This window comes from Clarias gariepinus, chromosome 19 (assembly GCF_024256425.1).
Source record: "Clarias gariepinus isolate MV-2021 ecotype Netherlands chromosome 19, CGAR_prim_01v2, whole genome shotgun sequence".
Classification (NCBI taxonomy): Eukaryota; Metazoa; Chordata; class Actinopteri; order Siluriformes; family Clariidae; genus Clarias; species Clarias gariepinus.
The window spans coordinates 23,292,788-23,316,492 of NC_071118.1; the positions used below are offsets into that span (position 1 = coordinate 23,292,788).

General features: G+C 39.2%; 1 protein-coding gene across 2 annotated transcripts in view; it reads left to right on the forward strand.

Moving 5' to 3' along the window:
* The window catches only part of stxbp1a (syntaxin binding protein 1a), a 31,968-nt gene extending 8,380 nt beyond the window's left edge, over nucleotides 1-23,588 (forward strand). Inside the window, exons 2-20 of one of the 2 annotated variants that reach the window (XR_008355826.1) lie at nucleotides 6,444-6,493; nucleotides 7,403-7,484; nucleotides 7,749-7,825; nucleotides 8,247-8,325; nucleotides 8,522-8,625; nucleotides 10,080-10,228; nucleotides 10,877-10,961; nucleotides 11,047-11,177; nucleotides 12,094-12,201; nucleotides 12,314-12,374; nucleotides 12,695-12,760; nucleotides 12,855-12,935; nucleotides 13,536-13,674; nucleotides 13,766-13,875; nucleotides 13,970-14,071; nucleotides 14,890-14,975; nucleotides 15,719-15,873; nucleotides 16,701-16,872; nucleotides 21,981-23,588. Coding sequence is in view for 1 of the 2 variants with exons in the window: in XM_053478598.1 (XP_053334573.1) it covers nucleotides 6,444-6,493; nucleotides 7,403-7,484; nucleotides 7,749-7,825; nucleotides 8,247-8,325; nucleotides 8,522-8,625; nucleotides 10,080-10,228; nucleotides 10,877-10,961; nucleotides 11,047-11,177; nucleotides 12,094-12,201; nucleotides 12,314-12,374; nucleotides 12,695-12,760; nucleotides 12,855-12,935; nucleotides 13,536-13,674; nucleotides 13,766-13,875; nucleotides 13,970-14,071; nucleotides 14,890-14,975; nucleotides 15,719-15,873; nucleotides 21,981-22,063 (1,748 nt within the window). In the remaining variant the exon portion in view is untranslated. The remainder of the gene's footprint in view (nucleotides 1-6,443; nucleotides 6,494-7,402; nucleotides 7,485-7,748; nucleotides 7,826-8,246; nucleotides 8,326-8,521; nucleotides 8,626-10,079; nucleotides 10,229-10,876; nucleotides 10,962-11,046; nucleotides 11,178-12,093; nucleotides 12,202-12,313; nucleotides 12,375-12,694; nucleotides 12,761-12,854; nucleotides 12,936-13,535; nucleotides 13,675-13,765; nucleotides 13,876-13,969; nucleotides 14,072-14,889; nucleotides 14,976-15,718; nucleotides 15,874-16,700; nucleotides 16,873-21,980) is intronic. The other variant, XM_053478598.1, reaches the window with a different exon arrangement.
* Nucleotides 23,589-23,705: the final 117 nt, after the last annotated feature.

Consider the following 23,705-nt stretch of genomic DNA (forward strand, 5'->3'; position numbering starts at 1 on the left):
ATTTTATTTCATGTTTATTTTATTTTATTCTATGTAAAGCACTTTGAATTCCCACTGTGTCTGAAATGTGCTATACAAATAAACTTGCCTTGCCTTTCGATTATCTTTGATAATCAGATTTACTGATATTTACTTCATATTCCACTCCAGTATTCCACTTAATATTTACACCAGTAAAATCACCACGAAGTGAGTACATTCTCTTTATAGAGCAATAATATAGCTTGCTGTCTTTTTAAGAAGACAGACATGAAATCCTCTGAGACAGAGTGAAAGTGGGTCGTGAAATTAGAGTCGAGAGCCCTCAGGGAGCGCGAGTGAGTGAGTGAGTGAGTGAGCAGGGGGTTAAGTCTCCCATCCTGTCTGTGAAAGTGGAATATGAAGGCCAGAGATCAGTGCCATGCACTCCCAAGTGCACCTACTTTACCCAGAAGCAAATCGGCACCCGATGCGGATCCGGCACGGCCGCTTCCTCGTGCAGGAGCACTAATCCGAGTCATGCTGTATTTCTGTAGAACGTGCAGGTTTATACCACATAAAAGACACAGGTGACAGGTTAGATAGAGGGAGCGCTATATCTCTGTGAGCATACACAGGGGTTGCTGGGAGAATTGTTGTGTGCATGTGTGTTTGTAAAAGAGAGAAAAGGAGGAGTGGGAGGCGGTGAGAGGAGTGAGGCAGCTGGGCGTTGTGATAACATCTGCACTTTTCTCTTCATGCTAGGTAAACTCTGGTTACTAGATATAGTCGGTGGAATAAGTGCACATATTGATTAAAGCGTGGAGACAGAGTTACATAATGACACAGTGCTTCACTCTGAGAGCCGCTCAATCCCAGGCACGAGCTACTTCCTGTCCACTCGGAGCTTTGTGTTTGCGCAGGTCTCTCCTCAGCACACCCACGTCTGTTTAGACTGTGAAGCGTTGCATTGTACTGCTGTTTGGAAGAGGAAGAACAGATTCTACAGCTGTTCATTCAGTCCATCCTGAGTGTTCTGACCCCTGCTGATTCCCATTCTCTCTCTCTCTCTCTCTCTCTCTCACTCTCTCTCAAGTGTTTGACTCCAGAATAACCTCCCAGTTATTTCCTTTGCGTATGTAAAGAGAAGAGTTCAAAGGGCATTTAACCCTTAACACCCAAGTGGCACAAATAGCACACGTCAATGACAAAAAAAAAAAAAAAAAAAAGTGTATATATATATATATATATATATAGTATATACTGTAGGTCTATGTGATTTTTTATGGTCCAAGCACTATGACATCAGCACAATGACATCATAGCTATTACATCATCATTATTGCTATGAAAGTACTGATGTTATATAGTTCTGACACGAAACCCGAAACACATTCAGTGCTCAATAAGTTGAACAACTTTCACATTGCATATCATTTTGGGTTGCAAAATGCACCCAATGCATTTTGATATACTTCTTCTAGCGGATTTATACGATCTTAAATAGTGCTGCCATGACGAAGCCTTAAACTTATGCTGAAAAGTGGGTCATGTGTGACATCATATTGAGTGACATCATATTGAGTGACATCATATTGAGTGACATCATAGTGTAATGCTTTTTTTTTTCTGGGGCTTTTTGGAGGTTTTAACATAAAATCCTCCCTTTTCTAAAATTGACATTATGTCATGGTATTGGTATGTCCCCTTTAAATGCATGGGCCCACTGTACTAACTGTCTTTCTGGTGCACCCTTGGGGGGTGTTGGCGCAGACTGTTTGGGTCCGTTGCTTGCAACTATATTTTTAATTTTATTTTTCACAAATTTCTCCCTAATTCAGTCGTATCCAATTCCGACCTGTCATTAGGGCGCTCCCACATTAAGGCTACTACTACTAGTCATGGAGGGCTGGAGACTATGATGATGTTTCCAACGTGCCACCCAACCGAATTTTTTTTTTAATCACAGAAACAATTGAAAACCATCATGTGTATCTGCGGTGTTTCTTTGCCTATGTGATGTTTTTGTTGTTGTTGTTGTTGCTCAGTCATGTTTACAGCACTTTAGAATTGAATTTAGACACGTTGCCAAATTTGAAGTATTTTCTTATCAGTTCTAAAGCTGAGAACTGAACTGAAGCACAGGACGTCCACCACTCAGGAGCTTGAGCCGTGTTTTTTCACAGCAGTACAAATGTTATTCAGTGTTATGAATAATTTGCTTGTATTGTTAGGTATTGAAAAAAGTACAGAATGTAAAAACAAAATGAGTCAGTAGAATGAGTCATGGACTGGATATTAAATAACAAAATAAAACCTGCAGAAATGTTCCTAAAACTTTTTTTTTAAATAAATTTTCTTCATGCATAATTTTCTAAATGATATGAATGCCAAATGATATAAAAAGCACATTATGTTAATTGGCTCTGACTCATGAGTCCTCATCTGCAGAGTGATTCAGATGTTAGCTTCCGTCCAGACCTGAGCTGAGACACTTAAAAAAATTGTTGCACAAAATCATTTGATTATAGGCACTTTGATAAAAAAGGTTTAATACCGAATTACCAGCTTTGCAATTTTGAAATTTAAAGCTTATTTAATATGTTGTTTTTCCACTTAAATATTATTATAACACAAAAGTAAAAGTGGAATCAGCCTCATCGCCCGTACGGCTTTATCCTGTATGCACGGTCGCGGAGGGCCTGGGGCCTACCCCTGGAGACTTAGGGCACGAGGCAGGGTATACCCTGGTCAGGGTGCCAATCCATCACAGGACACACACACATACACACACACATACACACACTATGGATCCAAACATTTGGGCCATGCTATATGATCATACTTGCACAAAAATCAGTGCTTCTGTTTGGTTTTATTTTGACTCGTCACATTCGTTAAGTTGCACAGGTTAGTTTTGCGCTATGGCCAGGAGAGTGCAGTGAGTGAAATAAATCAAATCTTTGGCAAAAATAGGTTGATCAATGTTATCTTCCTGATCCCACAACCTAACCTGATTGGTTGTGACAGATCACAATTTGATGAAACTATTGGATTAGTAGAGGAGGTGTGTTAGGACCATGACATGTAGGTCCTCTACCTTAGTGATAGAATGGATGGGTTTAGAGAATGTCATAATAAGAAAAGTAAGTAGAAAGAAACACCCTACAGTAGGTCAGGGCCATGTGTTGTTACAAATGATTACAGGATTTCAGCAGACTAACCTTGAAAAGAAAAAACCTTGTAGCAGATCCGATCCATGGATGGAGTTTTAAAAAATAATTGCAAAACTGTTAGCATGCTTTTCCTAAAAAAAAACAAAAAAACCTTCTTTGCTATGATTGGCTAAAAAATGATTTCTTGTCTATGATTGGTTAGAAACTTAGAGCATTAAGGCGGGACTTATGCAAAACTGTCATGTTTTTAGATCGGTTTAGTTAAAAACTGTCGATTATTAAGTTTCTCAGTTTTATTATAAACAAGTGATTTATAGATAATGATGATGATTATTAATATAAAAATCATAAAATCGAAAAAATTGTCACGTTTCGTTCATTATGATTTGTTACGAGAATTCGATCTTTTTTATTATTAGTTAGAGATAAATCATGTATTTAAACATGCATTTTCCAGAACTTGTGATAAAAGAACATTTAGTTTATCTGCATAATTTTTACGCAGAAATTAAAAAGGAGAATTTTTATTTTATATGAATTTCTTTTAAAAGACAAAGAGACTTAGCCCTGCTCTCCCATTTATATCAGACGCCCATGTTAAATACATTGCTTAGATCTTATTTATTATACGACATTAATATTATATTATATCATACCGAAAAAAAAATAACCCTAATGCTATATTGAACTAATAGTTTGAACGTTCCTTATTATTCCTAGGAGAATCAGAACTGCGTGGCACAGTTATGAAAGAGAAACGATTTATATTCATAATAACCGGTTTCACCCACTTCAGGAACCCATCCTTATTAATCTATTTCCTCTTGGGGAGTTTTTTCCTTGAAGCTGTCACCTCTGGTGTGCTTTTAAATTTTGTAAAGTGATAACACGAAGCAGCGCTATGAAACAAACCCTAACCATTTGGAATGGTCTCGTTTACTACCGTCCTGTCTTTAATGGTTAAACGTTGCGACGTGATGTAACCCGAAGCTGATGTCTGGGCCTGAAGCGCAGACGCTGAAATACAGACAGGATGACGAATGGATGCGACGAACAGCACAGCATGATGCTTCCTTTTTTTTTTTCTCTCTTTGGTGTAGTACACAGCTGACACGGTAATCCGAGAAGACGTCTTTCTAACACACAATACCTAATCCTTTCCTGGCATGTTTATACAGCGAGGCAGCCTTTCACTTCGACAGGGGCGTGACGCTTGTAATAATAGGATGTGTAGATTGATCACTGGCTCATTCTTTCATTGGCAGGAAAATAGCCTCCTTTCACATAAACAAATGAAATAAATGCCGAGTGTTTCTTTAGCCTCTAAACCTGGCTGATACGTCAACAGCTATAATACATGTGCAGCCAGATGTAAGGCTTAACTCCAGTCCCCGATGGCAAACACAGCCTGAGATTATTCCTGGTAGCGCCGCAGCCGGATGGACGGAGTAAGAATCGGGCTAATTGTGGTTTCAGCATCCACGCGTGACTCGGTTCAATCCCTGACTCATAGGATTATATTAAAGAGCAAATCACGAAGATAGAGACAGATCAGACAAAGATGAGCAGCCGAATCAGCTAAAGCAAAAATAAAAAATCCAGATTACGTTATCATTGATTCTCTGTTTTTTATCATTATTTCAGTGACACCATCTCAGGCTGATAATGAAGATATGCTGCACTCCTTCCCCTTTTAATGTCCTTGAGCTTTCAGATCGGAGCCTTTCCTCTCCGTTGGCTGACACGTACATGCAGCGTGTTGTTGCCTGAAGCAATGTGTGTGAATGAGTTGCCGTTTTTAGCAACACAACGACTGCTGTGGCTCTCAGTTCTTAATGCTGGGTTTAAACGCCATGGAATATTTTTTTTTGCACGCAGTAAATATAGTTTGTTTTCAGATTAAGTTAAGCAGCATGTAAGAAGATTACAAGCCTGTACCGGAAATTAATAAGGAATAATTGACAACAAATGATGCTCAAAAGGTTTAACTCAGGGATGCACTGAACGTTCGTTTCGATTTACTGTTCCCATATACAGTACATACAACTAAACGTTTGAGAATTTAGGGCCTTAGTGTGGTGATGATGTAGAATGTTGCTTCTTCGCGGCTACAGCCTCCCTGTTTTGATCGTGTTCAGTTCCAGGTACAGCCTTCGGAGACTTTCATATATATTCTCCCCCGTCTGTTTAGGTTTTCTCCAGGGCATGCTCCGTCCTCTGTGGGTTTGGTGCACCACTTGAAAACACGGCATCTTGCTCAGTATGCAGAAGAAATACTCCTCAACAGACACGTTTAAAAAAAAAGAGAGAAATAAACCCTACAAATGACAGTCACAAAGTACGAGGGGCGTTCGAGTCAAACCAGGACTTTTGACTTTTTGAGTTCAAAACACCCTTTATTTCTCCTGATACACTAAGCAGAGTTTCACTAGTGATTGGATACCATCAAGGTAAAAAATGGATTGGAGTAAGGTCAGACAGATGCGTCTCTTCTGCAAGGACCAGACATTCCACTTGCTGAATGATCACGGGAACGACTGTAGTGAGTTCCATCATCATCATTCAGAGACGTCCAGCCATCTTTAAAACGTTTGCACCATTCAAATGTTTTATTGTCTCTAGGAGGCTAATTACCATACCATGCTTGACGTGAATTTTAATCAGTTTTATGCTTCCATAGTCCTGGTTCGATTTGAATGCCATGGTCATGCCATGTTGTGTGCTTCAAGGTCAATGTGTATGAATGGAAAGTTATATTATAAAGCTCTGCAGTAGACGGAAGTAGTAACAAAATGAGACCAGGCTGATGTGTAACTGGATAAACAGGATAATATTAACAGTTTTGGAATATAAAGCAGCCAGGCAGGTGTGTGTACATGTATAGTATACGTTTAAAGGGGGGGTCTGCACTCGCGTATAGAAAAGACATGACAACCCCATTTATGTAATATAACCTGAGTTGTATTGTACTGTGGGTGTGTCTTAGGATATGATCATGACCGTCTTTTATCTTGCAAACGCCAGCATTTATTCTCTGCATTAGAGATGAAACTAATCAGCTGGGTGACACTAAACTGTAAATAGGTTGGCATCTTAATGCAGCAAATGTTTCAAAGGAAGTTTTTCCAGATTTGTTTACCAGATTGATAAAATTATAATACAGACGTGTCATGAAGGTAATAAATAAAATATTTCCAAAATCATTGTGCAGTTTGTGATTAATTTTCATTTTAAATATTTTCCTGTAATAGCAAAATAATGACACGTGGTGTTTTTTTTATTTATTTATTTATTTATTTATTTTTACAGAGATTATGAATGATGTGATCAAGAAGGTGAAGAAGAAGGGAGAATGGAAGGTAAGTCCGAAATTGAGCTGTAAGTTATTTTACTGTCTGAAGTTTTCTGCATGCTTCATACGTCCGTGTTTTTATTAGTTATTTTACTCTTAATGTATTTATTTGACGTTAGGTTTCTCAATAATTGGCAAAAGGTTCACTATAAATTATACAGTTTAGTTCTTGTCAAGTGTTTGCTAAATTAGCTAAATTAGTGCGATAGACGCGATATCGCATATGGACATATGGACATAAAGTCCTGATTTCAGTGACGATGTCAAGCAGCAACATGACAGTGGCATTTAAATTAGGAATTAGTACGATTCTGCCTCACATTGACACATTCACAGGAGGAGCTACTGTAAGGCCACATTATGACACTTTCCCCCTTTAAATAAATGTGTCCACTGTGTCCACTGTCCTACTAGTGCGCTTCCTAGTGCGATGTCACAGGTGCTTGGGCCCGATCACCGTTGCTTTGCAACTAAATTTTTACATTAATTTGTCTATGAGCATGAAAAGGTTCACTATGCAATTAAACTCGTCAAGCAGTATTGCGAAATTTAATGCCTGTACTAATTAGGCGCCTTAATTCTTCTTGGCGTAGATTCACCAAGGTGATGGAGACCTTCTGTAGAGATTTTGGTCGACATGATAACATAACGCAGTTGCTGCGGGTTTCTCGGCTGAAGACTAATGATGAGAATCTCCTATTCCATCACATCACAACGGTGCTCTGTTGGACTGAGATCTGGTGACTCTGGAGGCCATTTGAGTACAGTGAACTCATTATGTTCAAAAACAACAAAATTCGACAAAAAACCTTTGGAAAAACACCCCCATAGAGATAAACTAGTGACCTGCTAATGCGAACATATTGATTATTTTCTGATCAGGTTTCACTAATAACCCGAATGTCTTGTTCTTTAGGCTCTGGTGGTGGACCAGCTGAGCATGAGGATGCTTTCCTCCTGCTGCAAGATGACCGATATTATGACAGAGGGCATCACAAGTACATCCTTCTTATACAATACTAAAAACATTATATCTAAATACACACTGATCTTAGATGACAGTGTAGCTTTTAAAGCATTACAAAGCCTGCATTGATTTCTTTCATAAGAAATAAATCGAGTCAAATATGTTCAATAAGTTGTCCATATGTTGCAATATGGTTATTTTCTGCAAATTAGTAAAATTAGAAAAATGACAGCAATGCATTACATCATGCAGCATTTCTCTCAATCTATTGCTCTGGAATTCTTTTTATCTTCAGTTGTGGAGGACATAAACAAGCGGAGAGAGCCTCTGCCCACCTTGGAGGCCATTTACCTCATCACCCCCACTGAGAAGGTATGAGCTTATAAACGCACTTCCATCAGCGAGGCAGGGCCGTATGCAGATGGTGGCACTGACATACACTCAGTACACACACTTAGACTCAAACCCACAGCTACACAATACCAGGCAGACTCAAAAACACTTCAGCTCAGGCTGTTATGTGTTTATTTATTTATTTATTTATTCATTCCATGCCTATCTATAGTGGCTCAGTAGGGACGAAGTCTGTTCACACGACTCGCACTGACCATATGTCACATGCTGCATCACTAAACACAGTATTGACTCAGCCTACGCAAACAGCCTCCTGCTCTGCATTACCAGGGGCTACTGTGGCTGCTATGGCAACATGCAGGCGCACGCATGAACAGCGCATGCTAATGCACATTTTCCACATGCACCCTGACCGCTTGTTCTCTTGACGTTTTTTCAGTCCGTGCAGACGCTCATCGGTGATTTCAAGGATCCGCATTCGTCAAAATACAGAGCAGCTCATGTGTTCTTTACTGATTGTGAGTATCAGAGCTTAGGATTGAGCAGTATAAAGAAAAAGCAGAACAACAAGAATAATTTAATACTTAATACTTGGTTAATGGAGATGATACAGTTAAACAATTCAAACTGCAATGTATTAATGATTTGGACAGATATATTATAACACTAGAGCGGATGTTGCACTGACATGAACATTCTGTGATTGGCCTGCAGCTTGCCCGGATCCGTTATTCAATGAGCTGGTGAAGAGTCGTGCCTCGAAGTGTGTCAAGTCCTTGAATGAGATCAACATTGCCTTCCTGCCATATGAGTCGCAGGTAAGTAAAAGGAAGTAAAACGGTACGACTAATGACGTTGTCCTCCGTTTCCAATTGAGACCCAATAGGTAAAGACACGTGGGGTTGGCCTGCCACCTACTTTTGCATAATTAGTAATAATTACACTAGTAGTAATAGTATTAGTAGTAGCAGTAGTTGTAGGAGGATGAGGAATAATGAAACAATACTAGTACTGTGGACGTGTGCTGAGGAGGGACGAGGCATAAAACAGGTGGAGAATGTTAGAGATGGAGCTGCCAGGAAGGAGGAGGAGAAGAGGAAGGCCCAAGGGGGGAGGGGGGGGGGGGATATGGATGTGGTGAGGGAGGACATGCAGGAGGTTGGAGTGGGAAAGGAAGATGTTTAAGACATCTAGAGTTAGATGGAGACGAATGGTCCACTATGGCGCCCCCTAATGGGAGCAGATACAAAAAAGAAGAAGAAGTAGTTATAGAAGTAGAAGTAGTAATACAAGTAATAGTACTACTAGTAGGAATAAAATAGAAGTAGTCATAGAAGTAGTAGAAGCACTAGTATTAATATTACTACTAATAGTAAAAAAAAAAACATTAGTAGCTGTATTAGTAATAGAGGCAACAGAAGTAGATTAGAGGTAATAACAGAAACAGTAGTATTACAAGAGGCGTTTAAGTCAAACCAGGACTTTTGATATACGCACAATAACAGTTAAAGCTCAAACACAGTTATAAAAGTAAACAGTTTCCCTAATAATCCCCTATGCGCTCATAATAGCGGTTCACTAGTGCTTGAATACCATCAAGATAGAAATATGCCGGTGCCATGATCACCTGCTTTACCTGCGAAATGCTGACCTCCCAGGAACTCCTTTCAGAACTAGAAATATGGCAGTAATATAGAGGAATATAGACGACCAGTACAAACAGTGACTCAGAGTTTCAGACTTATATGGGCTTGGTCTGACCCACAATGCTTTGCTTCTGATTCAGTCGGCGATGATTAATTCAATGAAGTCTGAGAAGCTCTGCTTTGCTTCTGGCATGATTATTCACCGCAACCCCTGACAAGCCAGCCTCTACAGACATATACCACTGGCTACTGGACTGCTTGATCACCAGTACGAGAAGGTTAAGAGCGGGAAAGAGGGGCATCAAGGAGATCTGCTGAACAGAAGGACGGTCATGTGAGAAAACACAGTTTGGGGGGGGGCGGGGGGGGGGGGGGGGGGATGGTGGAAAAACACAGCACACTGTTCCAGAGAGAGGGAGATAAAAAAAAATATATGAGAGGTTTAGAAAACACAAAGGCAGGAAGGAAAGGCTGGAGTCCCAGTGTGACACTGCAGAACGGTCTTCTCACTGTTATCACTGCACAGACAGAGAGAGGGAGAGAGATAGGGATCACAGTCATGGCGGTTCATTCGATGGTTTCCATGTAAAGCAAGTACTGATGAATATTTATGTCTGTATATCCAGGTGTACTCTCTGGATAACCCTGATGCCTTCCAGAGTTTCTATAGCCCCCATAAGACTCAGATGAAGAACCCGGTGATGGAAAGACTAGCTGAGCAGCTGGCCACTCTGTGTGCCACGCTCAAGGAGTACCCCGCTGTCCGATACCGTGGGTGAGACACTAATACCTCCGCCCTTACTGCTGCTTTGAGTGGGTAGTACATTAACCTTTCCAAGACGATACTGTACAACCATGCACTTTGTATGCGTAGAAGGATTTATGCTAAAGGCGGTAGTATTTAAAGATTTGCACTATATGTGAAGCTATAATTGCAGACAAAACAATCACTTCTTCATCTATTTTACCCAATTATTGAGCTGCATTAATCTTATTCGGTGACCTTAACATATCATCAACACCTGGAGGGATAGTGCTGAATTGTCAATTTTGTGGAAGAAGTGAGGTCTGAAAAAGAAAAAAAAATCAATAATGAAATAAGAGCATGTGCAAAATGCGTTAATATGTTAGGGAGAATAAATATTGGACTTTGGATAAATGTGGTCTGATGAGTATGTGTAAGAGCATTAACATGTATCTATTTACTAAAAGGATCATTTGTCCAAAAAAAAGAAGAAATGTTAGGTGCCTTTAAGTAAAACTTTTTTTTCTCAATATCACTAAAGTAAAATAGATTTTAACGGCTCTACCTTAATGAAAGTCCTCGTATTACACACTAACCGATGAGGGCTCAACAGTCTGCTGATCAGGACGTGGAGTTCCTTCACTCTTTAAATTCCTGTCTCTATGTCCATCAATGCAGTGAGTACAAAGACAATGCCACTCTTGCTCAGCTGGTGCAGGACAAACTGGATGCCTACAAGGCAGATGACCCCACAATGGGAGAGGTGAGTGTCTCCACTTGTTGTACTGTACTGTATACTGTATGTTGAGCTCTGTAGCTCTTGTAACTAAATCTTTTTCTGTACACAGGGTCCTGACAAGGCTCGCTCACAGCTCATTATTCTGGATCGGGCTTTTGATCCTGTGTCTCCGGTCCTTCATGAGCTCACCTTCCAGGCCATGGGCTATGATCTGCTGCCTATTGAGAACGATGTCTACAAGTAAGGCTTCGGTTCAAACTCTTTGGTAGTTAGATGAAAGTTAAGAATATGGTAGTAAAAATCTTTCCAGAAGCAGTGGGGGAACGGTTTAAGGACACCTCTCAGTACCTGTGTTGCAGCTGGTTTCATAAACACACAGTTGGAAAGGGTGTCTTACTGTACTGTAGTATGCTGTATTATTTATTTTATGATGTATAGTATGATGTAGTATTTATTTTAGTATATTAGTATAAATTTTGTGAGTTTTTTTTGCAAAACACTATATATCCACTTTTCCCCGTTTGGTTAAAAATGAATAAATCAGCCTGCGGATGTGTTTCTGTCGTAAATATGTAACAAAGGATCAAAAATATGTTCTCCTGAGTGGCATATGGAAACGTTCTCCCTCTCACCCGAGGATCATGAATTCGATTCCCGGGCGATGCTATAGCCATCCGTCGCCAGGAGCCTGGAGAAGAAATAGCTCGTGCTCCCTGGGGAAGACGGGGAATTGGTTACAACTAAATTAGGGAGAAAATCTTATATAAAAAGAATACCAGAACCTAATTTTACATTGCATCATCCATCAGCCTCCCTCCTTACAAAATTCTGTTTGACCTCAGTAGTTGACCACAGTGCATTATTGCAGAAGTGTGCTGGTGATGGTGGGGTTTAAACCTAGAACCTTTCGATCAGTGGTCCAATTGATTAATTGAGCTACTGCTATGCCTTTAACCACAATTTTGCCCAGCTTATAGTTTCTCTTCAGTGATGATTGGACAGAAAGACGCAATGCGATTGGCTCTTTATGGATGTGTCACATGTTGGCATGAAATTAAATCATCAGAGGGATCTGCAGTGGTTTTTCAAAATAAACTGATATAAGTCATCCAAACTAGAGAGATGCTGAAGGTTCAGTGTGGGCGCTGTATTGCAGGTATGAAACCAGTGGAATGGGAGACTCCCGGGAGAAAGAGGTGCTCCTGCACGAGGACGATGACCTGTGGGTGTCTCTGCGGCACAAACACATTGCCGAGGTGTCTCAGTAAGTAGCTGTCATCATCCCCTTGCATTCGCCATTTTCTTCGCTCTGCATTGTTTCTTCTTCCTCTGACATTCAAGTGGAAGGTTTTCAGTTCAGATGTGTTCCTTTCCAGGGAGGTGACAAAATCTCTGAAGGATTTCTCAGCCAGCAAACGCATGAACACCGGAGATAAGGTAGAGCAAACCAGGAGTTTACTGAACTCTGTGCACATGAATGTTCTGTAGCGGTGTTTTCGTTGAGCTGAGCTGACTCATTTCAACACTCTCCAAGGACACGGCAGTGTAATAATACTGACAGTGCACACCAAATGCCCACACACACACACACACACACACACACACACACAGTCATGCACTGACGTTAAACCAAGGTTGTTATTTGCAAGAGCTTAATTAGGCTTTTGCTTTTATACTAAAAAAGCAGGGTGTAGTGTGTGTGTGTGTGTATGTGTGTGTGTGTGTGGGGGTAGTTAAGGGTTTATTCTGTATTTCAGACCACGCTGAGGGATTTGTCTCAGATGCTGAAGAAGATGCCGCAGTACCAGAAAGAGCTCAGCAAGGTGAGAGAGGACATCAAGGCCGATTGGAAGCATACTGCTGTTGAAACGTTAAATTTGATTCGGATTAACACTTAAAACGTCCGTGTTTCTGCAGTACTCTACTCACCTGCAGCTGGCAGAAGACTGCATGAAGCACTACCAGGGCACTGTGGATAAGCTGTGCCGTGTGGAGCAGGTAAGCACATGCATCAATCAAAACATGCATAGCTCACACTGTTAGCGCTGTCGCCTTGCACCTCCAGGTTCCGGGTTCGATTCCCATCCTGGTTTGTAATGTGTGCATGGAGTTTGCATGCTCTCCTCATGCTTGGTGGGGTACTCCGGTTTCCTTTCACCCTCGAAAGACATGCGGATTTGGCGTTCCGATAGATTGCCATCCCGTCCAGGGTGTACCCCACCTTATGCCACCTGGGATAGGCTCCAGGCCCCCGTGACCCTGTATAAAGGATAAAGTGGTATAGACGATGATGAGAGAGAGAGAGATAAGAGAGCTTGCACACAGTGACATGGATTCTAAGAAATTTTGTCCCTATCAGGACTGTGGCAATAACTCCCATCCACCATGTCACCTTGGCCCAGGATGGTCATTCACGGACGTACGGCCTACTTTAAAATATTTGCACCATTCAAATGCTTTACTGTGTCGACGAGTCTCATCACTGTATTGTGTTTGTAGTCTCTAGTAAACGACAATCAATATTATACCATCATTCACGTTTTATTAAGAGTCCTGGTTTGACTCGAACATCCTTTATAAATCTATTCAAATTTGCAGGACTTGGCTATGGGAACCGATGCAGAAGGGGAGAAGATCAAGGACCCCATGAGGGCCATCGTGCCCATCCTGCTCGACGCAAACGTCAGCACCTACGACAAGATCCGCATCATCCTGCTCTATATTTTCCTCAAGAATGGTGAGGGAGACACACACATATACACTGTTGTGTTCTGTAGATTCAGCAGTGCTTTTAATTGTGTGTGTGTGTGTGTGTGTGTGGTCACTAGGAATCACAGAGGAGAACCTGAACAAGCTGATCCAGCATGCACAGATCCCTCCTGAGGACAGTGAGATCATCACCAACATGGCTCACCTGGGTGTCCCCATCATCACAGACGTGAGACGCTCTCTCTTTCGTTCTGCTTTCGATCCTTAGACCTACCGTGTTTCCCTTCGCTGCTGACGTTTTCTTCTGTTTGTGTATCGTCCAGTCCACTCTGCGCCGGGGGAAGAAGATGGAGCGCAAGGAGCGTGTGAGTGAGCAGACCTACCAGCTGTCTCGCTGGACCCCACTGGTCAAGGATATCATTGAGGTAAATGGCGGGTGTGTGTTAGAGTGATTTTATTTCGGGTAAGGGTGTTCTTTGGCATGAAGCTAAGCGGAGTACCTACTGTACAACCCCATGTTATATCTCATTATAACATCACTTTAACACAAAAATGTGATGTAGTCTAATAAATTAATAAATAATTTAATGAATTGTTTATAATACGAGGAGCGTTCAAGTCAAACTGGGACTTGTCATGAATGAAGGAATGATTTACAGAACGTTTCAATCACAGTACCGTGATGAGACTCTTATCTGCAGTACAACAACTGAATGATGCAAAGATTTTAAAGAAGACTAAAGTGTGTCCATGAATGACGATCCCAGCGACGTGGCTCAGAGCCCACTTGGCTGGGAGGTATTGCAACATCCCCTGTATACCCCTTACCTCACTCCAAGCCATTTTCAAATGTTTGGCCCATTACAGGAGTAGGAGTTCCTGGGAGGCCAGCGTTTCAGACATGAAGGTCATAATCGTGGCTCTGAGAAAACTTTCAATCTTGTATTCAAACAGTATTGAAACGCTAGGATAAGGGCTTTGGTGTAGCTCGGGATTATATAGAGAAATAAAGGGAGGTTCCACTCTCTTAAATTCAGTTGTTCTGCACAATCAAAAATCCCGGTTTAACTTGAACGGACCTCATTTTTACAATAAGCCATTATTCCACCATGCAATGTGGTCAGCACTTTTTTTATTATTATTATTATTTTTTTAATCATTCAGTCAAATTTGAGAAACCGTTTTGTTTAATTGTTATTTCTTGTTTATGTCTGTACACGCGCATTCCTCATGGATGTTACAGGATGCCATTGATGACAAGCTGGACACCAAGCACTACCCTTACATCTCCACTCGCTCTTCCTCCTCATTCAGCACCTCAGCAGTCAGGTAACGTGCGCACACTTACACACACACACACACACACGCGCGCATACTCGCACGCAATTCGCTGAAAAGACTGAAGCATGAAGGATCAATAGCCATTTGTGTGTGTAGAGGGGGGAGGGAGAATAGAGATCAATAGTGTGATCGTTGACTAGGGCTGTGAGAGGACACATAATATCAGTGAAGACATAAATGTACCTTTTTTGCATTTAATGTACACTCAAGAATATTCTACCCAATCATTTTGCATTCACGTGTGAAAAATGAGAAACAGAAAATACATTCAATTTAATTTATATAGTGCTTTTAATAATGACAATTGTCACAAAGCAGCTTTACAGTATAAAAATACATATATATGGAAATGATTTTGAAAAGTGTGAGACAATATGTATGAATGATAATGATCAGATTGTCCCTGTTGGGCAAGCCAAGGTCAACGGCAGAAAGGAGGAAACCTTGAGAGGAACCGTCCTCAACATAGAACCCACCCATCTGGTTAATAATGGATAGGAGGGATTGATCTGAAGTCATACTGAGTGTTAGGAGGATGGAGGTTCAGTATAAAGTTAATATGGAGTCCACTTTCATAGCAAAGCCATAGCAAAGCCTCGTCAATTCAGCTTGTAATAAAAGATCGATTCTTAAAATTTTTGCAATACTCCTGTTGCTCATCATCATCATCATCATCATCCAAAAAAGATGAGTTCTTGAGATTTCTTGCTCTGTGTTTTTTTTTCTGGTAGTGCTCGATACGGCCACTGGCACAAGAATAAGACCCCCGGAGAGTACCGCACCGGACCACGTGTCATTGTCTTCATCATTGGTGGAGTGTCTTTCAGCGAGATGCGCTGCGCCTATGAGGTCACACAGGCCAACGGCAAATGGGAGGCCATCATTGGTGAGTGTGCCACCTTCAGTTGATACTAGGTCCTTGCAGGGATAGTATTTACATATATTAACCTTTACGCATTAACATCGCTAATTGATTTTACGTTTTGTAGATGATCCTAATTTCTGACACATACTGTATGATTCAGAGGCAGTTTTGATCTTCGAAGTGTGATCAAGGGCGATAGAATCATGACTTCCTGCTGTTATTTGAGTGAAATACTTTCTCTAGAATGTAAAAAAAAAAAAAACTTAATCGTTTTGCTTATTTCTCCAAATATTGAAATTTAAATCTAAGCAATTAATAAAATTCTTTGAATCTTGAATGTACTGTATACTGGGCGACATGGTGGTTTAGCACCTCCAGGGTCGGGGTTCGACTTTAAAATTGAAACCTTCTTGACCCTTACGAAGAATAAATGAAATTGCTTTGCAAGTTAATAACTTTTTAACTTTACAACTGTTAATAAATAGAAATTCTTTTTTGTTCAAATGTTCCAACTTGTATGATGCTGTTTTATGCTTAGTGTTTTGGAAATATCCTTTTTATTAGCTATCAAGGCTTATAGAGGTTAAATATGACTGGCATGTACAGTTCACCATTTTTATACATGTTGATTAGACAGAATGGCCTTAACGCATGTAAACATTAAGACCATTCTATCTAAGTACATAAATGCTAGGCCTCGTGAATATATTATGAGAAGTAGATGCATTGAAATAGTTTCTTAACCCCTGGTTTTTTTTTTCAAGATGACTGAAAGGTGGCAAAAGAGGAAATGGGGATGCTTTGTTTCATGATAACCCGAGCGTGAAGCCACCTTTGTTCCTCCGCAGGTTCCACCCATACGCTCACCCCAACCAAATTTCTAATGGATCTGCAGCATCCCGACTTCCGAGAGTCCACTAGGGTGTCCTTTGAGGACCCCGTTCCCTCAGATGATTGAGAGAAAGAGGGAAGGGTGGGAGAGACAGAGAGCGAGCGAGAGAGAAATCACACTCTGACAAAGTAAAGGCAGCCGCTCGATGAAGCCCTTTCTGAATCCCCACAGCATAAGGGTTTCTTTTCCTCCCTTCTTCCGGTTTTACTCCCCTCCTTGCAGAGATGAGCGTTTGGCCTCCGCCTCAGTGCATGGAGAACCTGCCAGTCTAAAGAAGGCTCCACCCACTGCCGATCAGAGACCAATCAGTGTCCGCATCACAGACCAACCCTTGGCGTTGGTCATGATTGGTGGACGACTCTGACATAGAGCTGCAGTGAGTGGAGCCTCTTTGGAGCAGCCATGCAACGGGTGCTGACTCCATCCCTGCTGTTCCCATTCCTCTCAGCCAGGTGGATTAACCTGCATTTCTCCTAGCATACGCCCTCTAACCCAGTGGTGCCTCTTCTTCGGGTGACGAGGAGCTCCTACATTTGTCCACCCAAAAGTTCATATTCGTCATATTTAATTTTTTTTTTTCGTTGTTGTTTGCAGATTAATCTATCCACCAGATTAATCGTATTGCAGTTATCTTACAACTTGAGAAAATCATTCTCATCCAATTAACAACAGGGCTCTTTTCTTTGGTGCTGAATTTCAACAGAATAATTCGAGGATATATATATATATATATGGGGGAAATAAGTACATGATCCCCTGCATATTTTCTCAGTTTGCCCACTCACAAAGAAATAAAGGGTTTATAATTTTGATCATAGGTTTATGATAAAGGATTGAGACAGAATATCAACCAAAAATCCGGAAAATATGATACAATTTATGAATTAAGTTGCATTTCAATGAGAAAAATAAGTATTTGATCCCCAAGCATAACATGACTTAGTACTCGGTAGAGAAACCCTTGCTGGAAAGCACAGTGGAAAGACGTTTCTTGTAGTTGGTTCCCAGATTTGCACACATCTTGAAATGCATTTTGATCCACTATTCTTTACAGATTTTCTCCAAATGTTTAAGGTTTCTTGCCCGTTGCTTGGCACCTCGAAGTTACAGCTCTCTCCGTGGATTTTCTATTGGATTAAGGTCTGAAGACTGGCTCGACCACTCCATGACCTTCTCGTTCTTATTCTTGAGTCACTCCTTAGTTGCCTTGGCAGTAAGTTTAGGTTCATTTTCATGCTGGAAGACCCATCCACAACCCATCTTCAGGAGGTTCTCATACACAATTTGGATGCAAAGTGCAGCAAAGTCCATCTGTACCTTTAGCAGAGAAACAGTCCCAAAGCATAATGTTTCCACCTCTGTGCTTGTCTATAGGGACTGTGGTGTTCTTAGTGCATTTTTCTTCCTCCGAAAACAGCAAGTCGAGTTGATGACAAAGAGCTCAATTTTGGTCTCATCTGACCACAGCAGTTTATCCCAATTTTTTTCCATCTTCTTAAATTAATATGTGTAACACAAGAGCACATAACCATCCTGTGAGAGGCAGAACTATTGTTGGTTGGTAGGGAATCAAATACTTATTTCCCTTATAGAAATGCAACTTAATTCATAACGTTTGCATTATGTGATTTTTCTGGATTTTTGGTTGATATTCTGTCTCAATCCTTCACCATAAACCTTTGATAAAAATTATAGACCCTTCATTTCTTTGTAAGTGGGCAAACCTAGAAAATCTGTAGGGGATCATATACTTACTTCCCCCACTGTATATTATCATTATAGATTTCATTTTTATTTAAACAAACCACCACACATCACTTCTACATAAGCAAGTGGGCATCTGCGCTGAGCACATGGCAATACCCTCCATTTGGATAGCTGCCACATTGCCAATTTCTATAATGCTTCTACAGTATATTGCTTTTTTATTTTTTACTGGAGCAATTTGGAGAACTAATGTGCTTTGCCTGCAGATGCCAACACTTGAAGTGTAGCTGTGTTCTCTTGATATGCTTTAGCACTAAGCACTTACACAAAATCCAATTAGTTTTGTTACTGCATATTGCTGATTATCTCACTAATTTGTCAGTACTGCTTTAAAAATGAAACATGGGACTGTTAAGACCTCTTAAATAATAATTTCCTAATAAACATAATGAACAATGTGTAAACATTACTATGATCGTTATATATATTAAAATGATCAAAGAAGTGTGTATGGGGTATGTTTTAGCATTTTTCAGAGGAAATACAGACCCCTAATGTAGGATGGCCATTGTTATATAGTTATAAAGCATTTATGCCAATAAACATCCATTCATACAATGTTGGACCACATCCATGCTCCCTTAACTTTCTAACAAGGTTTAGAATTAGATCAGTGATCAGGATAGACACAGCAGCTTCCCGCACACAATGCATGGATCTCATGTCACAGATATCTTAGGGCGTTTTCACACACAGCAGCTGGATCGTTTCCAAGCACACTTGACTCCAAAGTCTGATTCATTTTGATCAGTGAGAACACAATCACTCTGGGCTCGGGATCCGTGCCCAAGTCTGTTTGAAGATATGATTTCGGGCACTGTACGGCATACTCGAGCACAAATCAAATCAGATATGGCAACACTCATACTTGAGGACAGAAGTAAATCTCTGTTTAGATCTGCTTTCCATTTGAATATTGGTAAATTTCCGTTTTCTTTAAACATTAAGTATGATCATATAACCCAACATTGTACAGTGTATTTTAGAATTAAGAGGACATTTCATAGGCATCTTGTATAGTGTGACAGGTAATAAACTTGACTGTAATTGCACAATACTGCAATATTTTACAGCCTTACCGCAATAAAGCTGCCATAGAAATATACAGTAACTTAAAGGTCACGTATGTATATAGCCTAGCCTAGTAACCCTTTTTAGAAACTGAGAGGGTTGCAACAGGAAGCAGGGTTGAATCCATAAAATCTCGAGCTGATGTGGTGACACATTGGATAAAGGTACAAAGCCCCTGCCAAAATAAATAAATAAATAAAATAAAACTTTTAAAAACATAATTATAAACATAATAATAATAATTATAATAATTATAATAATAACAACAACAATAATAATAATATTAATAATAATAACCTAATATCTATGTTGTCCTAAAGTTAATTTGGAAATTATCAACAAAACATTTTGACAACCAATATTTTTTGCCGGGTAAATAATTATCTGTTGATTAATTTTTTATAACAGCAGCTTTGCTCTAATGAAAGTCAAAGATTTATATTAATGCATTCTATCTAAAACTTTTCTGTCATAACAATTAATCCACAGGGAGATACAATAATCTAACACCAATAATATACAGACATTTCTTTAGCATTTATGGAAGGAGTCTCCAGTACCAGAGTTTTAAAACAATCAAAAGCAACTTTAGTTTCACAACACTGCTGATTGTTTCACAGACATTCCCCAAAATTATATGCCACTATAAATTTATAAATACACAAAAAACATTGTTTTATTTATTGTTACCTATTTGCCTAGGCATAGATGCTTATTTGTTATCAATGATTTAAAATTTTTAATTTAGGTAAAAGATATAACATTCAGATTTTTCAAAATTCCACATTCACTAGTTCTGATCTATCCTAGTTGCCTAGTTATCAATGTGCTAAAGCTATACATTTTTATTTAATATATCCTCCTTCTTTAAAATTTGTGTATCATTTTTTGACTTTTTTAACTGATAGTAATAATTTGCAGTATGCCAGTTCTAACCCATACTGCTACATTCAACACCTACTGAACTTTTCTATCATTTTTAATTTCATAAAGAAAGTTTGTTTCTTATCTGGCTTTTCTTAGAGTCGTTGTTGTTAAAGTAAATGATAATTCTAGCCAGAGCTCAGGAAAGCTGCATGTTTGTTTTAGGTCAGGTGCAATAAAGTTCAAAAAGATTAAATGTAATCCAGAATTTGACTTTTGACTCATCCTTGGATTTCCATCTCTAGTAAATTCTGTAATGTTGCACGATTTTCATGGTTGGCATTCTAAAAATATTTTTTGCTGATTTAATCTGACTTTAGTTTAATTTAGAATATTGTTTCAAGCCATTTTATTGTAGCATAGACGTAACAGATATGTGCAGCTTTGCTGAAGAAACAAACAAGTATGTTAAAAGGACGTATAGAACTGAATCCAACATTTGTTTCAGCTGGGCTGTAAGATGCTTAGAATAAAAAAAAAAAACATTTTTAAAAGTTTGAGTTTCGAAACCACAATTTACTAAAAAGAAAACATAAAGGAAAAAAAAAGAATAAAAAAAATGAAAAGAAGTCCCAGATGGCACAAATGTTTGTTTGATGAATTGTGAAGCTATTAATTTCTTCTTTAGAAAAAAATGTGTCTTCAGCTATTTATCTAAAATGTATTTAGGTTCTCTGTTGAATTCACATGAATAGAGGAGATTTATTTTTCACTTTTTCATCTCATACAGTAGGTATGAAGGAGGATAAGGGCCATTATAAAACATCATAAAACTTCTATTTGAGTTGTGACTTTTTTCCCCCAGAATTTTGAATTTAATCTCAGAATTTTGTCTTTTCCTTAGAATTCTGAATTTAATCTAAGAATTTAGACTTTTTAAATCAGAACCCTAACTTCAATCCCAGAAGCCTGAGCTTTGTCTTTAATTATCCATAGTAAAACATAAGAATAATTACACTGATTATTTAGCTTTTTAACATACATCAGATAACCTTCAAAGTTTTAAGTCAGAATTCTGAAAAATTCAGAAATTGCGTCCAGACTTCAGAGAAGGAAATGTAAAAATTTTGAGGTTAAAGTCAGAATAAAGGTAAAAGTCAGATTTCTGAGGTAAAAAAATCAGAACTTAAATAAATTCTTATGGTGGCCCGAATTCTCCACCCTACATAGGCATGTCTTACTCTGCGATGAGTTTATTCCTCATGTCACTGATCTACATCTGCTTTCACTAATTTTGCACACATTTTCTGTAGGAATCCTGAACTTGCCATCATACTGAAGAAGTCATCTTCCCGAAAAAAAAAAAAATTCAACTCCTGCATGCCCTTTTTTTCTGTTTTTGTGATATTACACAACCTTTACGTTTAATAGATACAACAGCTGAAAACACATTTGGAAGTGAACCGATTTGCCTGTACAGTTCTAATATTTTGCATATTTTTCTGTTTCTCCATGGGCGTCGTCACTCCTGCAGGTTCAACCCATATCTTCACCCCTACCGTGCTCCTAGACGCACTCAAGGCCATGAACAAACCAGATGAGGATCAGACGAGCTAAAACCTTCCCTTTCTTCTCTTCTCTCCGACTGCTCAAATCCCCTGCTCCTATCTAAATGTGTATGCATCTTGCTTGAAAGAAAAATGTAAAAAAGAAAGAAAAAAATTAACCAATGGAAACATTGACTTAAAAAAAGAAATCTATATATATATATATATAAATATATATAATATGTTGAAAAGCAAAAGAATCATTGTAAGTATTCTCATGTTTTACAATGGATGCAAATGTTTAAACTGTCGAAATAAGGTTTAAATATCAAAGGCCATTCGAAACAGAAAGAACCAAATATTGATATTAATATTGATATTGGATGCTCAGAAATGTGTAAATGGTAGAAACGTAGATTGTTTGGTGTGATTCATTATGGTTGTGTGTGGAGGAGGGACAGTGGTGTGTGTGTGAGTGTGTGTGTGTGTGTGTGCGCCAGCCGAGAATTTAATTATATCATTTCTCTTGCTTTACGATGAACCCCTGTCATTCGTCGTGCTGTATGCTGAAAGCTCTGGTTTTAGATTCATAGTTGTGCATGCCATGGAATCTTATTTGTGGCCATTTTGAAATCTGAGAAGGGAGAAGAAAAAAAAAAGCTTGACACTGACTGAGCATCTGCCGAAACCGAAGCAGTTGATGTGAAAAAAATGAGTCACATGTCAAATGTAAATAGCTCCAGAATGCAAATGTCAGCCCGCGCCAGCCTCAGATCTGGCTCTATCTACTCGCCAGGACCTTTTGTTTTATTGCTCTCACGTTTTAGTGTCAAAAAGGCCATTGCTTGCAAATGTTTAAAGAATATTCTCAACAGAAAAAAGGGCCAGCTGTTCTTCAGTATTGTATCCTGTCCGATTAAGTCTTATCATTGGCTAGTAAACGATGTTTAACCGGGCCATGCACTGAGTAGCGTGACGTTGTATATGCCATATGTTGATGTTTTCTCGTCTCCCTGTTGACTTTCTGACTGTGAAGTAGTACTTTTTTTTTCTTTATATTAATGCGAAGCCAATGTGTTTGTGATGTTTAAGCTGTAGTTAAAGTAGTATGAAAAAAAAAGAAAAAGAAAAAAACAACAAAAGAGCAACTATCTATATTTGGTTTGTCTGTTCGTTAGTGCAGCGTAACTCTTCCACTGGTGAATGGCTTTGCAAAGAGTTGTAATCCCATCTTCTTTTTACGTTTCCTTTCTATTTCTATTTATTCCGATTTTATTCCTCTGCTCCGGCGAGCAGGTTGTATATTGCACTATAAGTTTTCTGTGATGCGAATGCTCGTTCATTTTTTGTCCTTTTTTTTTTTTTGGTTTGCTGTTGTGAAAGCACTGAGCGTGTCTCCCTAGATTTATATCGAATTTATTTATCAGAGAAAATACGAATAAATAAGAAGCTAGTCTGTCTTAAACTTGTTTATCTTTGCTGGGATTTCATGTTTGCAAGCGTTGAAGCACAAACAAAAGTAAACTTGATGTGTACTGATGTAATAAGACTGTCCAATAAATTGGCTTCCATTACACCAAAGAATCAGTATATTTTTCCACACACATATTAACACAAGTGAACCGAAATTTCTAATTGGGCTTCAGCGGAGTAATAATATTATTCATCTTACCTGTAGAAGTCTTTGGACCTTCTGGAAAGGATCCAAATAA